Source organism: Stenella coeruleoalba, assembly GCF_951394435.1.
Source record: "Stenella coeruleoalba genome assembly, chromosome: 10".
NCBI lineage: Eukaryota > Metazoa > Chordata > Mammalia > Artiodactyla > Delphinidae > Stenella > Stenella coeruleoalba.
The window spans coordinates 59,978,832-59,995,331 of record NC_137156.1 but is presented as its reverse complement, the minus strand read 5'-3'; the positions used below and the strand labels follow the sequence as shown (position 1 = coordinate 59,995,331).

The 16,500-nt window shown below is 42.7% G+C and overlaps 1 protein-coding gene across 6 annotated transcripts in view; it reads right to left on the bottom strand.

Annotated features, from left to right (window-relative positions):
* The window catches only part of ULK4 (unc-51 like kinase 4), a 521,183-nt gene extending 506,878 nt beyond the window's left edge, over positions 1-14,305 (bottom strand). For 5 of the 6 annotated variants that reach the window (XR_013830122.1, XR_013830123.1, XM_079933605.1 and 2 more), the window contains exons 1-3: positions 14,156-14,305; positions 4,816-5,009; positions 267-366 (exon numbers count right to left, since the gene is read on the bottom strand). Coding sequence is in view for 3 of the 6 variants with exons in the window: in XM_079933605.1 (XP_079789731.1) it covers positions 267-366; positions 4,816-4,953 (238 nt within the window). In the remaining 3 variants the exon portion in view is untranslated. Of the gene's footprint in view, positions 1-266; positions 367-4,815; positions 5,010-14,155 lie in introns of those variants that run through there. The other variant, XM_079933608.1, reaches the window with a different exon arrangement.
* Positions 14,306-16,500: the final 2,195 nt, after the last annotated feature.

Below are 16,500 nucleotides of genomic sequence, written 5' to 3'. Positions count from 1 at the left end.
CCGCGTGCCACAACTACTGAAGCCCGCGAATCTAGAGCCTGTGTTCTGCAACAAGGGAAGCCACCGCAACAAGAAGCCCACTCACTGCAACGAAGAGTAGCCCCTGCTCGCCACAACTAGAGGAAGCCCACGCACAGCAACAAAGACACAACACAGCCAAAAATAAATAAAATAAAATAAATTTATAAAAAAAAAAAACTACATCATATGTTTTTTCGAAACTATATATTGTGGCTACAATCGTAGCACTTCTTACATGATCTTACCTGTGCAGAGTTCCACGACTAGCCAGAGATGATTACTGGTTTCATACCATTCATGAAAAGTTACAATATTCTTGTGTTTAATTTCATGGGTGAGACGAACCTATAAAAACACACAGCATTCACACTAAAATAAAAAAGTTCTTAAACCCTTGCATCTATTAAGAAACACCTAAATACACAACTGGGAAATAAATAAGAAAACACTGGAATTTATTCAGTGGAATTCTATACAGACATTAAGAATGATGGTTAAGAAGGCTGGTGACATGGAAAAATGCTAATTCAATATACAGTCTTTAAAAACAAACAAAACCTTGTACAAAAGTTTTGTGTATTTGTGTAAATTAACATCACAAAAGAATATTCATAGGAAAAATGACCAGAAGGTATACATCAAAATAGCTGCCGTTATGAGTAGAATTACTCGTGTTTTTAAATTCTTTCTACTTCTCATTTTCTATCTCCTATATTGAGTACCCAGTACTTTCATAATGAGGAAAAAAGAAATAATTTTAAAGGAAACAAAAAAAACCTTTAAGTAAGAATAACCTAAAGGCTCAATAATACAATAATAGTGAAATAAGTTGTATATTAATAATTATTATTAGGCCAACATTAAAGTATTTGTTGAATTTTATAACATGGAAAAATGACGTTATAATGTTAAGTGAAAAAAGCAAGAAATAAAATTATGTAATACCATGATTAGAAAATTTTTTAAAAGCCCATAGAAAAAAAGACAAGAAACAAACCAAAAAGAACAATGATTGCCTTCGGGTGATACAACAATGCTGCTCTTTCCTTCTATTCAGTTCTTTATATTCTCAAATTTCCTATAATGACAGTGTATTACTTTTACAATATTGAAAAGAATTCTCAAAGCCTTCTATTTTCTTTTTCAGCATATCCTTAGTGAATTCTAATATTAATTCACCTAGATTCTTAAAAGAGGAATGATTACAATGAACATACTGATCTTAAAATGTACATTTCCATTAGATTATAAGAATACTTATGCACCAAAAACAAGAATGAATTCAAAACTCAACAATAAAGATGCAAAAGCCTGTCCGTTTAAAAACGCTAAGTTGCTTCTGGAATTTTTGCTTTCTCCCTTTAAAATTCCCATTAAATATAGGAACTAAAAACCACAAAAATGTATGCGAACCATCAAGACTCAGGATTGCTGATGACTAACTTACCAAAGTGCTTTGCACCCTTGCTTTCTGATTTTCTTTAAAAAAGAAAAAAAATTACAAATTCTACTGTCACTCAACACAGGCTAACGGGCCCATAATTAGTAGAAATACAGAGCTCCCTGTTTTAGAAATGGAATTTGGGGACTTCCCTGGTGGTCCAGTAGTTAAGACTCCATGCTCCCAATGCAGGAGGCCTGAGTTCGATCCCTGGTCAGGAAATTAGATCCTGCATGTCTCAGCTAAAAAAAAGAAAAAAAGATCCCATGTGCTGCAACTAAGACCCAGCGCAGCCAAATAAATAAATAAATATTAAAAAAAGAAAAGAAATGGAATTTGGCACACTCTAGGAACAATTAGGTGGGCTCATGCTGTACCAAAAATAAAGGAAAATGAATCTACATGACTTAGAAGACAGATGAGTAGAAAACCAAGCATCAGAGTGACTAAGAAAGAATTTGAAGAGCACCTTGTAATAGATCCCTAATACAAGGCCAAGAGAAAATGCGGAGAACCCTCAGTGAGCAATTTTAAAGGGATCTCTGCTGATTCTGGCACAGAAAAGGGAAGGTCCTAGTGAAAAAATAAAAGAGGTACAGAAATCCCGACAGAATTCAGGCCACAGCACACCCCTCCGGACCCTCCTGTACACTCAGTACATGCCAAGTACCCACTCTTCCAGACGCTGGGCTGCCAATCTCACCCTCCACCCTCACCGCAACCACCCATCTGCAGCCTGCGCTGGCCAATGCAGGAGATACAGTGGCCAATACCCACCACAGATGGCTACTGTGCTCTTTTGAGGAGCAGTTGGTCTGAGCTGGGACGAGCCCCAAGTGTAAAATACACACCAGATGCTCAACACTTAACATCAAAATTAGAAAAATATCTCGATAACTTTATACTGGTTGCACGCTGAAATAATAATACTTTGTATATACTGGATTACGTAATATATATTAATAAAATGAATTCCACTGATTTTTCCTTTTTCATCGTAGATACTATGAACTTTAAAATTAGATTTGTAACCACAAGGACTTCCCTGGTGACGCAGTGGTTAAGAATCCACCTGCCAATGCAGGAGTCACAGGTTCGATCCCTGGTCCAGAAAGGTCCCACATGCTGCGGAGCAACTAAGCCCACGGGCCACAACTACTGAGCCTGTGCTCTAGAGCCCGTGTGCCACAACTACTGAAGCCCGCGCGCCTAGAGCCCGTGCTCTGCAACAAGAAAAGCCACCACAATGAGAAGTCCGTGCACCACAACGAAGAGTAGCCCCCACTCACCGCCTAGAGAAAGCCCTCACACAGCAACGAAGACTCAACACAGCCAAAAATAAAAAATAAATAAAAATGTCTGTAACCCCCATTATATTCCTACTGGACAGCATTGCTAGATTTTTTTCTTTTTTTTTTTTTTTTTTTCCGGTACGCGGGCCTCTCACTGTTGTGGCCTCTCCTGTTGCGGCCTCTCCTGTTGCGGAGCACAGGCTCTGGACGCACGGGCTCAGCGGCCACGACTCACGGGCCCAGCCGCTCCGCGGCATGTGGGATCTTCCAGGACCGGGGCACGAATCCGTGTCCCCTGCATCGCAGGCAGACCCTCAACCACTGCGCCACCAGGGAAGCCCTATATTTTTTCTTTTTACTGATAACTGTATTCTCTCCAAAATCTCTTCCACACATCCTAGTCCATGATCACCACTCACTCACTTTCCAGCTCACTTGCTCTAGTACTGCTATTCCAGTTCAATTCAACCCTCCACACGCTCTGCGTACACCCAAGGCACTTAAGCAGACACAAACCACGCTGACTGAGCTACCTTCCAGTGACGATTCCCAATCTCAAATGGCCCCAGCTGGTCTGTTCTCCAGGTGACTAATTCACACCTTTTCTTTCCTCTTTTCTAGAACACTGCCTTCCCCTTCCCCCATCTCCTAACTGAAAGCTTAGATTTTCACCTCAGAGAAATCCTAATCAGAAGAGAAATTCCTCATTTCCCCAGCTCCAAATCTACCAACTACTGTGCACCTTGCCACCCATATACCTGTCTTCCCTTAACTGTTCACACGCCTTTCAAAAGCCAACACCTCCTCATGCACATGAGGATGGCTGTTTTAACAAACAAAAACCAAACCAAACCAACCAAAAAAAAACCAGAGAAAATAACAAGTGCCTGCAAGGATGTAGAGAAATGGGATCCCTTGCACTGTTGGTGGGAATATTAAATGGTATAACCTCTGTGGAAAACAGAGTGTATATTTCATGGGCTTGGACAAATACGTAATGACATGTATCATACAGAAGAGTTTCACTGCCCTAAAATCCTCTGTACTCCGCCTATTCATCCTTCCCACTCCTCCCCCCGCCCCCCAAACTCTGGTAACTACTCATCTTTTTACTGTTTCCATACTTTTGCCTTTTCCAGAATGTCATATGGTTGGAATCATACAGTATGTAGCCTTTCAGATCAGCTTCTCTTACCTAACAACGTGCATTTAAGGTTCCTGTGTCTCCTTGTGGCTTGATAGCCCATTCCTTTTTATTACTGAACAGTATTTCATTGCATATATGTAGCAGTTTGTTTATTCATTCACTTACTGAAGCGCACCTTGATTGCTTCAATTATGAATAAAGCTACTATAAACATGTGTGCAGGTTTTTGTGTGGACATAAATTTTCAACTCTTTTTGGGAAAATACCAAGAGTTTGATTGTTGAACTGTCCAGAACTCTTTCCATCTTGTAGAACTGAAACTTTATACACATTAAACAATAACTCCCCATTTCCCCTTTCCCTGGCCTCCGGCAATCACCTTTGTACTTTGTTTCTGAAAGTTACCTCGTATAAAATGGTGATGGCTACACAGCAATATGCATGTATTTAATATCAAACTGTATACTTTAAAATGGTTAAGATGATAAATTTTATTTTATGTGTATTTTACCACAATTAAAATAAAGTTGGAAAAAAAAAAGCTAGATTTGGTCCAAGGAGCCTGGGCTGTAAAGTTGGTACAGCTATTGCAAACCCAAGTCACTCTCACCCAATGTCCTTCCTTTGGAAAGCTTCATAATCATATACTAAATTTAAAAGTAAGTGATCTAATAGAGTATATTTTCTCTGACTCTTACAAAAACAAACAACAAAAACCTAAGTTGCTAATTACTTGGGTATGTTTATTAGTCATTATTCAGGATTGGTGGCACTACAGAGAAAAGGCTGCCCGCTCCAAATTGAAAATGTGCCATTTGCTATAGTGAGTTCAATCGCTTCTGTTTACATACTACTTATTCTATCTGATCATAACTCTGTCTTTTCCCAAAGGGAGGGAAACATACTTGACTTACCCAATTGGTTATTTCAGGCCTCTTGCACTTATCAGTACAGAGAATAGCTACAAAATTGATTGTTCCCTTCCGTCGCCCTTTGTAGACAACTGTCTTGCTTCCTCTGCCAATCTCTTCATACAGAATGAAGTTTTCCATCTCTGGGCTGACTTCTCACGTTTGATGAAATGGCAGCCTAATAGCATCTCTAGCTCCTAAAAAGTAAACAAAAATGGCACTTAAAAATGCAAGCTTGGGACTTCCCTGGTGGCGTAGTGGTTAAGAATCCACCTGCCAATGCAGGGGACGCGGGTTCAAGCCCTGGTCTGAGAAGATGCCACATGCCGCAAAGCAAATAAGCCCGTGCACCACAACTACTGAGCCTGCGCGCCACAACTACTGAGCCCGTGAGCCACAACTACTGAAGCCCACGCACCTAGAGCCCATGCTGTGCAACAAAAGAAGCCACCGCAATGAGAAGCCCACGCAACTAAGAGTAGCCCCCACTCACTGCAACTAGAGAAAGTACGCACACAGCAACGAACACCAAATAACAGCCAAATAAATAAATAAATTTATTTTTTAAAAATGCAAGCTAGTTGCATGATTAATTAGCCTAAGCTATTTAATATGTAAATAAATCTAATAATTCTATAAATGCAAAATATTCGCCTACAAATGTTGAATACAAGTCTTTTTCATAGAATGAAAAAAAGAAAAAAATAAAAGAAACAATTCACAAACTAATATTCAACGCCCTAGTCACAAGACTTTAATAAAAATAATGAAAATGACAGCTATTTCCAACACATGGAACAAAATCAGGGAATGAATGAGATTTCAGCCAGTGTATCTTGATACCTCTCTTACTTTCTCTGTTACACTGGAAAGCACTTTGTGTCAATATCTGTATAATGAATGGGGTAATATGCCCCACCTAAACCCAAATGATGAGAAATGAGACAATGTCTGTGAATACACTCCATAAACAAATATGGAATGATAGTACATCTATCTAATCCATAAGGACTGGCGTCAATCCAAATATTATTCGAAGCAAATAAAGTACTGGCTGAGCAAATTACTGGCTCCTGGGCCAAATCCAGCCTGCTGCCTATTCTATAAATTAAACTTAGTTGGAACATAGCCACACTCAATCATTTATATATTGCCCAAGGATGCTTTCAGGCTACTATGGCAGTGTTGAGTAGTTGTAACAGAGACCCTATGGCCTGCACACTCTCTAAAATATTTACTATCTGGCCCTTTACAGAAAAAGTTTGCCAACTCCTGTTTTAAATCAAGCATTTTTTTTTAAAAACATCCACATCATTATCAAGGATAATGAGTTCATTTTCTTCGCCAAGAAAAATCCGCTAATATTCCTGAGTGAATAACAATTTGATGTAGTCTTTTACTAGTCTAGTTTTTTGTTTTTTTCTTTTTTCTGCGGTATGCAGGCCTCTCACTGTTGTGGCCTCTCCCGTTGCGGAGCACAGGCTCTGGACGCGCAGGCTCAACGGCCATGGCTCACGGGCCCAGCCGCTCCGCGGCATGTGGGATCTTCCCGGACCGGGGCACGAACCCGTGTCCCCTGCATCGGCAGGCGGACTCTCAACCACTGCGCCACCAGGGAAGCCCACTAGTCTAGATTTTTAATTAAAACTGAAATAAAATAATGGACTTGATATATTAAACATATTTCCAACATAAAGTTATTTACTCAACCAAAAACATCTTTTAAAATGGCATCTCTTTGAGAGGATTATACATGCTAGACTACATAAAACTTCCCAGAAATTATTCAAGCAGTAAGATATCCTCTTTAAAAACAGCTTATGTTTCTGTATGGTACCCAGGAAGTCAGAACATAGCAAAATCCCTATGAAACAGAACATAAAAGAGCAATAAATTAATGGGTATGGGGTTTCTTTGGGGGCAGATAAAATGTTCTAGAATTAGATAATGTGGATGGTTGTATAACTTTGTAAATACACTAAAATTCAGTGAATTGTACAATTTTAAAGGGGTGAATTTTATAGTATGTGAATTTTATCTCAATATTTTTACTGAGGTATAACTGACATATAACAGCGTGTAAGTTTAAAGGGTACAACGTGTTGATACATTTATACATTATAATAGTGTTAAGTAATGCTATGATGGTAACCATCTCATCACATAATTATTTCTTTTTTCTGGCAAGAACATTTAAGATCTAGTCTCTTAGCAACTTCGAAGTACATAGTACATTTTTGCTATGATCACGATGACGTACATTATATCTCCAGAACTTATTCATCTTTAGTTTATAAGCCATACAGCAACAGACAGAGGAGCAAGATTTGGCCGGTAGGCAATAGTTTACTGACCCCTATCTTGGTATAGGAAACCATTAATCTAAGAATCTAGGAATAACTCTATGATTCCAACTTCCAGTGAAATTAAAACTTACTGCAAGATGGGAAAAATTCTACTATAAAAACTTATAGGCTCATGGACTTCCCTGGTGGTGCAGTGGTTAAGAATCTGCCTGCCAATGCATGGGACATGGGTTCGAGCCCTGGTCCAGGAGGATCCCACATGCTGCGGAGCAACTAAGCCCCTGCGTCACAACTACTGAGCCTGCGCTCTAGAGCCCGCGAGCCACAACTACTGAGCCCGCGTGCCTTAGAGCCCGCGCACCACAACTACTGAAGCCCACACACTCTAAGGCCCATGTGCAGCAACTACTGAGCCCATGTGCTGCAACTACTGAAGCCCATGTGCCTAGAGCCCGTGCTCCGCAACAAGCCACCGCAATGAGAAGCCCGCACAAAACAAAGACCCGATGCAGCCAAAATAAAAATTAAGAACACTTATAGGCTAGTAATTACATTTAGTCATTTGGATTATAAACCTGGTATCTAGATCAAATAAGAAATCAAACTATTAACAGCGAAATTTCTAAATTCTAAGTAGAAAAAATGTGGGACAGTTTTGAATTTAAATCAATCAAACCCAAAAAAGGTACAGATAATATCTATCTATTTTAAGAAACAGTTTTACTAAGTCCCTTTTACATTCCTCTCCTCCCTGAAACCCACTCATTAAAAAGAACTGTAAAAAATTAACAAACATGTATAACTGAATTACTCTGCTGTACGTCTGAAATTAACACAACATTGTAAATCAACTATATTTCAATTAAAAATTTTTTTTGAATTAATAAACAGAAACGCAGGAAGATAGCATCCACTTCCTAAAGCTTTGGCCTTAAAGGGACATAAGGTCACCAAAGAAAAACTACAATTTGCCCAAACCCAGGTTTGATATTTAGGGCATCTAATATCAGAAAAAGGGCTATACCTAGACCCAGATAGACTTCATGGCAGCCTACATTTCCCAAAACCAAAACTAAGCCCCAGCTGTGACGTTTTCTCAGGCTAGTTGGTTACTGCAGAAATTGGATCCCAAATTTCTCTTACTGCCAAATCTCTACATGTTTTACTCAACAATAACAACCTCAACCCCATCTTTTGAGAAGGACCACAAGACACAGCCTTCAAGGCCTTAAAATAGAGTTTGATGAACCTACCTGCCCTGGGCATCCCCATTATCATATTCCCTTTTTCTTTTTTGTATACGAAAAGGAAGAGCGTGCCCTTGGGGTAGTCACCCAAAACCACGGAGACCACCATCAGCCCAAAGGGTATTATAAACAGCAACCGGACCCTGTGGTACAGGGATACCCCTTTGCCTTAGAGCCATTACAGCCACTGCCCTTTGGTTAAGGCCACTGGGAAAATCATGCGGGATCCCCTTTAACCATCTGTACCTCATGCAATAGAAGCTCTCCTAAATTCTCATTACACTCAACGTTTATCAGCTGGCCTCCTCACCGCCTATGAAATCCTTTTGTTAACTGCCTCTCCCATAACTCTTTTATTGTTGTAATAACTTAACCTGGCTCCTCTTCTCCCCTCCTTCACCAAAGTACCTCTCCACACGAATCACCTCATGGTTCTATAGGAAATTCCACTGGGTAAACGTGACTTCTCATGGTTCACTGATGGTTATTTTAAAGGTGACAATGGCAAATACTGTGCTGGGTATGCTATTGCAACTCCTTTTGATGTTGTTGAGGCAGCATCTTTACCTACGGCTACTTCAGCCCAACATACTGAATTATACACCCTTACAGGGGCTTGTAGTTTAGCCAAGGACAAAAGTGTCAATATTTACACTGACAGTAGATATGCTTTTAGAGTAGCTCATGATTTTGGAATGTTGGGGAAGCAATGTGGCTTCTTTACTTCCAGTGGAAATAAAATTTTAAGTGGCCCCTATGTTCAGGAATTATTGAATGCAATACTTTTACCTGCCGCTTTAGCTATTAAGATTCCAGGGCATTCTAAGCTTGACTCTCTGGAAGCAAAAGGAAATCACCTTGCTGCTATTTCTGCAAGGAATGCTGCCCTTAAAGGGACCAACGGCAGCCAAACCTTTGTCATGGTCCAAAGAGATATTTCTCCAAATGATAATTTAGAAAAACTGGCTAGAAAGGCCCAACAGTTGGCCTCAGAAAAGGAAAAAGAAGATTAGAAATTCAGGGGGTTCCCTGGTGGCGCAGTCATTAAGAATCCACCTGCCAATGCAGGGGACACAGGTTCGAGCCCTGGTCCGGGAAGATCCCACATGCCACGGAGCAACTAAGCCCGTGCACCACAACTACTGAGCCCATGTGCCACAACTACTGAAGCCCGTGTGCCTAGAGCCCGTGCTCCACAACAAGAGAAACCACCGCAATGAGAAGCCCGCGCACTGCAATGAAGAGTAGCCCCCGCTCGCGGCAACTAAAGAAAGGCCACACGCAGCAACGAGGACCCAATGCAGCCAAAATTAAATAAATAAATAATAAAAATAAATAAAAGAAAGCTGCCTGCTGACTTAAAAAAAAATTAGAAATTCAGCAACTGTTGGTTTGATAGAACAGAAAGCTCTGGTTTGAACTAAGTAACAACAGTCCTATGGGAGACCAAGATCCCCACTCCTCACCACTGTACATGCATTAAAGCATCAGTCTACTGACAAAATAAGAGCCTTCATGAATCAATATTGCTGCGCAAACATTAAGAACGCCACAAAAGGTGCCTCCCTCACTTGTCAAAATACAACCCATGTAGGCCTGTGCGTACTGCCGCGGGACATTTTCATCTGCATGATGGACCATTTGAGGTCTAGCAAATGGATTTCATAAAACTTCATCTAGTGAATAAAGTATGCTTTAGTCACGGTCTGTACATTTTCACTGGACTTCCCTTGCAGACAGCCTACTGCCTCTTAACGTGGCTAAAGTCCTTTTGGAAAAGAGTATCGCTACTTGGGAAACTCCTCTCAAACTTCATAGTAATCAAGTAACCCATTTCACAGGCCAGGTGCTTCAACAAGTGTGCACTGTTCAGCTGGCTTTACAACACTTACACTTTACTTACCATCTTCAATCCTCTGGTTTAGTTGAACGTACTAACAGCATTATGAAGACTCAATTGGCAAAACGTGTAAAGACCCTCCAAACACCTTAGCCAAAAGCATTGCTGTTGGTTCTTCTAAATCTCAGATCCACCCCTTTTGGAATTCAGAAACTCTCAACCTTTGAGATCATCACAGGACACCCAAAGCACTTGTCCCCTGCTTCTTACTACCCACAATTAATAAAAGGAGAGATACTCCAACATTGAAAGGTCTAATTGTCTCTATTAAAAATAACCATGATGGGCTTCCCTGGTGGCGCAGTGGTTGAGAGTCCGCCCGCCAATGCAGGGGACACAGGTTCGTGCCCCGGTCCGGGAAGATCCCACATACCGTGGAGCGGCTGGGTCCGTGAGCCATGGCCACTGAACCTCCGCGTCCAGAGCCTGTGCTCCGCAAAAGGAGAGGCCACAACAGTGAGAGAGGCCTGCGTACCCCAGGGAAAAAAAAAAAAAACCATGTTTTGGTAGGGCGGTCTTTTTAAATTTACTTATTTATTTTTGGCTGTGCTGGATCTTTGTTGCTGTGTGCGGGCTTCATCTAGCTGCAGCAAACGGGCTACTCTTCGTTGCAGTGTGCCAGCTTCTCGTTGCGGTGGTTTCTCTTGTTGCAGAGCACGGGCTCTAAGCACACGGGCTTCAGTAGTTGTGGTGCACGGGCTTAGTTGCTCCGTGGCATGTGGGATCTTCCCAGACCAGGGCTGGAACCTGTGTCCCCTGCATTGGCAGGCAGATTCTTAACCACTGCGCCACCAGGGAAGCCCGGTAGGGCAGTCTTTTTACCATGCACCCTCAGGACACGAAGACCTTAAGCATCACACCTTGCAACCTGGAGATTTCATTTACTGGAAAAGACACTTCCAGAAGAACTGTCTTCAGCATCACTGGAAAGGCCCCTATCAAGTACTAGTAACCAACCCTTATGCCACCAAACTCCAAGGAATACAACTCTTGGATTCACAATACATCTAAAGGAAGCACCGCACTCTGACTGGACCTGCACATCCTCTGGTGACCTGAAAGTAAAGATTTCCCGGAATTGAAGCAGACAGTTATCTGATGAGACAGCTTTCCCAAGATATCCAGATCAGAGCTGCTGGAAGGTTGCCACTGTTAGGCTGCACCCCTCAGGCCTGCAAACCTTGTAGCTGCCAAGCCTCGAAGAGCCCAGACTCAGGGACAGAGACATAAATGGCTTACTGGACAGAGGATCTTACATGCCTGAAGCAAGGTCCTGGAGTGACACCCCACCGTGTATGGCAGACAGCAGACAGGACACGGCAGCACTCTTCACTACTCAAGGGAGGAGGAGGCTACCATTTATGGGGGTGGGAATTGACATCAGATGGGCTCATCAGTTACCAGGGACTAATTAACCTCTATAATTAAGATGATTGGATAGTCATGTGAGTGAAGCAGGGACTGGTCAAGCTGGGCGTGTACAGAGAGCAGAGAACAGCCATTTTGAATGGCCTAACCAGACAGTAGCCAAACCTTTGATGATGGCCTAAGACTTCAGAGGCTCGCCAATGTCTATCATCTTGACAACATATGGATTTTAGATTAAAAGTGCCTGAGAGTTCTCCCTCCTACCTTTCCTTGTTACTTGTGACCTTAATAGGTTTCCCATCTGTGCCCTTTCCCTCCAACTTGAGACACTACACCCAGGAAAGATACTTCCCGACACTGAGGGACAAAAAGCCCCTGAAACTAGAAAACCTGACTCTTGATCAGCAATGCTTTCAGAGAAAAATCTTGATCAAAATGGAGAAGTGTAAAAAACTAATAAACAGAAACCTCAATTAGAGTCGGAAGACCAGAAGTGGGGAGCTCTCATGCCCTGCAAAGATAGCAGAGCCCAACGAGAAGAAGAAAGATTCCTCTTCTTTGCTGGCAAGGACTCAACTCAATGAAAAGCCATGGATTCTTTGTTTATTACAGCCCTCCCAACTGCCTTTTCATCTCTAAAAAAGCCTTCACCTTCCCTGCCATGCTGGGGAATTGCACGGTGGCTTGTCACGGTTACACACCCTGAATTGGGATTCCCTGCTGATGCCAAATAAACCCATCTTTCCTGGAGAAATGTGTGCCAGTCTTTTGGTTCAGGTAAACAGAACCAGTGCTGAGTCCTGACCCACTAAAATGCAGCCTTAACAGGAGTAATTATGTGGCAAAAAAAAAAAATCACCAGATACCTTAATTAAATGTTCACGAATTGGTACATTAGGATACATCAGAATAAGATGTTGAAATAATAAGTTTTTATGTAAGATGAGTAAGTGATTCCTTGAAAATAAGGTTTTAGGCCACAAAAAAAAATAAAATCTTAAAATTTTCAATTTGAGTCAGGCCAAATTCACGTCCTCAATCTTTCACTGAATAGAGGCACCTGAGCAGAGTAGGCAGCTGAAATTAACAAAACACATCAATTACAAACTGGGTTTAGACGAGCGTTTATTACCTGCAGCACTTCCCGATTCTGAGAGCTCAACTTCCTTAGGCTAAAATAAGAATTGGATCAGATGGTCTTCTAAGTTTAAGTTATCTTCCAAATTTGAAAGCCCGTGACTAAGATTCTTTTTGTCTCACTCCAGGGATGTTCCTCACCTTAGACTTCCTAATATGCATTTTTTTTAACATTTGTAACCTCAACTTGTAAAATGAAACACAAATACAGAAAAACCCACAAAATAAATGTATACTTTAATGAATTATTGTAAGAGAGACATCCTCGTAATCATCACTCAGGTCAGGAATAGCACTTTGCCAGCGACCCCAGAATCCCTTCCCTGAGCCTAGGACCATAACAACTCCTACTCCCCAAAAGTAATCACTCTCCGGACTTTGATGCGTTTCTTTATAGTTTTCTCACTGTAGTGTGCATTCCCAGACACCAGAGTTTAGTCTTCCACATTTTCTAAAAGCATGGCGCATTTTTAAGCCTCTTTTAATCTACAAGTTCACCTAGGTATCATCTGAGAAGCCAGAGGTCAGAGGAATTCACACATACGAGCAACTGAAGCATTTAAGATTCAGCGGACAGAGCCTACATTCAACAAACTCTGAAACGGTTCAGGTGGTAACAGCACGCTGGTAAAGACATGAGTGAACCCTCCTCTTAATCATCCCCACCTTCAAATCATTAACTCCCTCTCTAGCGGCAATCAGCAACACCAGGAAACTCGATAGAAATGCAAATTCTCGCCCTAGGCCCAGACCTACTGAATCAGAAACTCTCGAAACAGGGTCCAGCAATTTTGCGTTTTAACTCGCCGTCCGGATGCGCGCTACCTTTGAAAACCGCAGGCGAAGTCAACCTTTCCCGAGGGCACAAAAGGCGGCGGGCACTATGCTAAGCACTAAACAAGTGCTCCTCCTCGCAACACTTTTCGGACCAAATCAACTGCAAGCTTTGAGCGTGGTCTGACGTCTAAAGTGTAGGCTCTGAGTCTCTACGTAAACACCCTCTCCTCCCCACCCCAAGTAGATCGCGGCCAGCGAACTGGCGGCTTTCACTGCCTCCCCACGTCCACCGACATCAGTCAGCGAGGCCGGCTTAGAACCCGGAAAGCTAAGTCAGCGTTTTAAGGTATAAAACTCCGAATACGGGGCGTCTATAAAGCGCGTCTCCCGAACCCAGGTCTAAAATAGGTGTCCCGCGTACCCTGAACCAAAAGTTGTCCGGGGTTTAACACAAACACAAAGCAGAACCCGAAGAGAGAGAGGGGGCGCTGAGGGCACAGGGTCCACGGAGGGAGGGAGGGTGGTGGGCAGCTCCCCTGCAGGCCTAGTCTCTCCAACAAACGCTGAAAGACACAGGAACCCACATTAAAAACGGCACTACCGCTCACCTTCTAGCTCTGTGGGGAGAAGCCGCAGGTCCACTGGAGGCCTGCCGCCAGTGCGCGCGTCTCGCCCCCGACCCCTTAGGACGAGTCCACTGGCCAAAAGCCAGGGGCGAAGCAATGGAGCAAGGCCGACAGCGTGAGGCCGTGCAGGTCTAGCACCCCTCTGTGTTTGCATTCGGCCTGCCCGTCTCCAGGGCAGCACGCAGAACGCCGGAAGGAGCGCAGGGCGCTGATTGGCTGATCAGTTTCGCTTCCCATTGGCTGGGGCCTGGAAGTGACGCCGCCTCGCGCCCAGCGTTAGGACGAGTCCACCGATCTACCCTAGGTCGGGGTAAAAAGTGCAGGGCTCAGCGCGTCGGCGACCGGCTTTGCGAGTTCTGCACCCCTCCGCGTTTGGATTAGCCCATCCCGTTTCCAGGGCAGCACGCCGAACGCCGGAAGGAGCACAGGGGCGCTGACTGGCTGAGCACTTTGAGTAGCTATTGGCTGGGGCCCGGAAGTGGGCGGCAGTGTTGGAGTGTCTGTCCATCCGAACTGTGTGTGGGGACTGGGGGCTTGGGCGGGTGGAGGAGAACTGCCTGGGCGGTAGTTGCATAGTTGGCGGCAGTGGAGTCCTGGGCCCTCGTCATTTCTTCCTGCACCTACTGTCCTCCGTTTCCTTCCATCCTTTTTCTTTCTGACGCCCTCCAGAGTTCAGGTGGACGTGACGACATAATCCGGATAACGAATGGCTCCTCGAATAGCTTCCTGACCCTTTAGAAAAAAGAAGGCTATGAATTACCTTCTTTCTTGTACATGAGAAAACAGACCAGATCCCTGATCTCCAGTTGGTTGCTTATGACTTTCAAAGCTCCACGTTCTCAAATTCCAACCACCAGAAACGTTAACACCAGCTCCTCTCTTCCATGCGAGTTAGCGCAGAGATTATCAACTTTGGCATCAGAATCATGTGGAGCGCTGGTTAAAACAAGCCCACCCACCCACAGCACTTCTGATTCTGTAAATCAGGACGAGGCCCCTAATTTCGCATTTCTATCAAGGTTCCAGGTGATGTGGATATTGCCAATAAGGGACCACGCTTTGCAAACCTTTACGTGTAGGAACCGTGCCTCTCTCTGATCTCAAGTTAACCACGTCTCCTATTCTTCTAACCCTTCTTGCCTTCTCAGGAGTCTTACATTAGCCATTATTGTCAGTTTTTTGTATTTAAGAGAATTGATGTAGAAAAAATTCCTCATCTATCACTTCCTAATTAATCAAGACATACAATGAAATATCAGCTAGTTTATTCCGAGTTTTGACAGCCTACGCGTTCATGTCAGAAACAAAACCAAATCCTGGTGCTTCTTAGCCTAAGTTCTTTGGATGCCTCCAGGGAATACATAAACCTGCCAAGGCAGTTAAAATGTTGTGTGCATGTGCATTTTTCTGGGTGGAGAGTCCATGGTTTGATCAGATTCTCAAAGGTACCAATGACCCAGAAAAGTTTAAGAACTGCTATAGATAATTTTAAGACAATATCACAAACACAAGCTAGAGAGTACTTGAAGGAAAAACTCACCCCGCTCAGTGACAACCACTGGACCAAAGGTAGGACCTCAACAGGCATTAGTTCAATTTCAAAAAATAAAAAACAGCTGAGTGCTGTTTAGGTTCTTGAACAGGGCAGAGCTGAAACACCATGTTCTTAATTGCTTCAATTCCTGGGCACTTTCAGGGTGACCTTTGCCTTCACCTTAATTTTAGATTTTCCTTCTCATTATAGTTGGTAAGAATGAGTCTGACATGAAGGATACCAAATGCTGAATTACATGCAACCTCTTCCTCTCAGAAATACCTTCTGCTTCCTCTTCCTACTGTCTAGATTATCATAAAGAATCTCTTCATTCAGTCACATACAAAGTTCCTTTGAACAAAGCACTATGTTAGACATTGCAGAGGTGAAAAAATCACTTATTGGTTATCTTTCTTCATTTGAAGAAGCATGCAAAATAATAATACATGTAAAGTTAGGCAAAAAAAAATTAGGGAAAGGGCAAACAAATTAAGAAAATTCACCTGGATCCTGGATAGAAGATACAACAACAAAAAAATACATATTTTGAAGGCTCTGAATGATGGTAAGTGTGCAGAATGGGCCCTGAAATGGGCTTTGTATATTCTAGCTGCTATTAGAGAGAAAATCTTAAATCTTCACTGGCTACACAGTAAAAACAAACCGTTTAGTCAGGAAAAATTTATTCCTGAAATAAATGCATCCTCGAGGTCTATAACATGTGCTGTGAAAAGCTGCACTGTTGTAAACACTATGAGTTCATAGGCGGATTCCTCTTCATGTTCGCTCCACA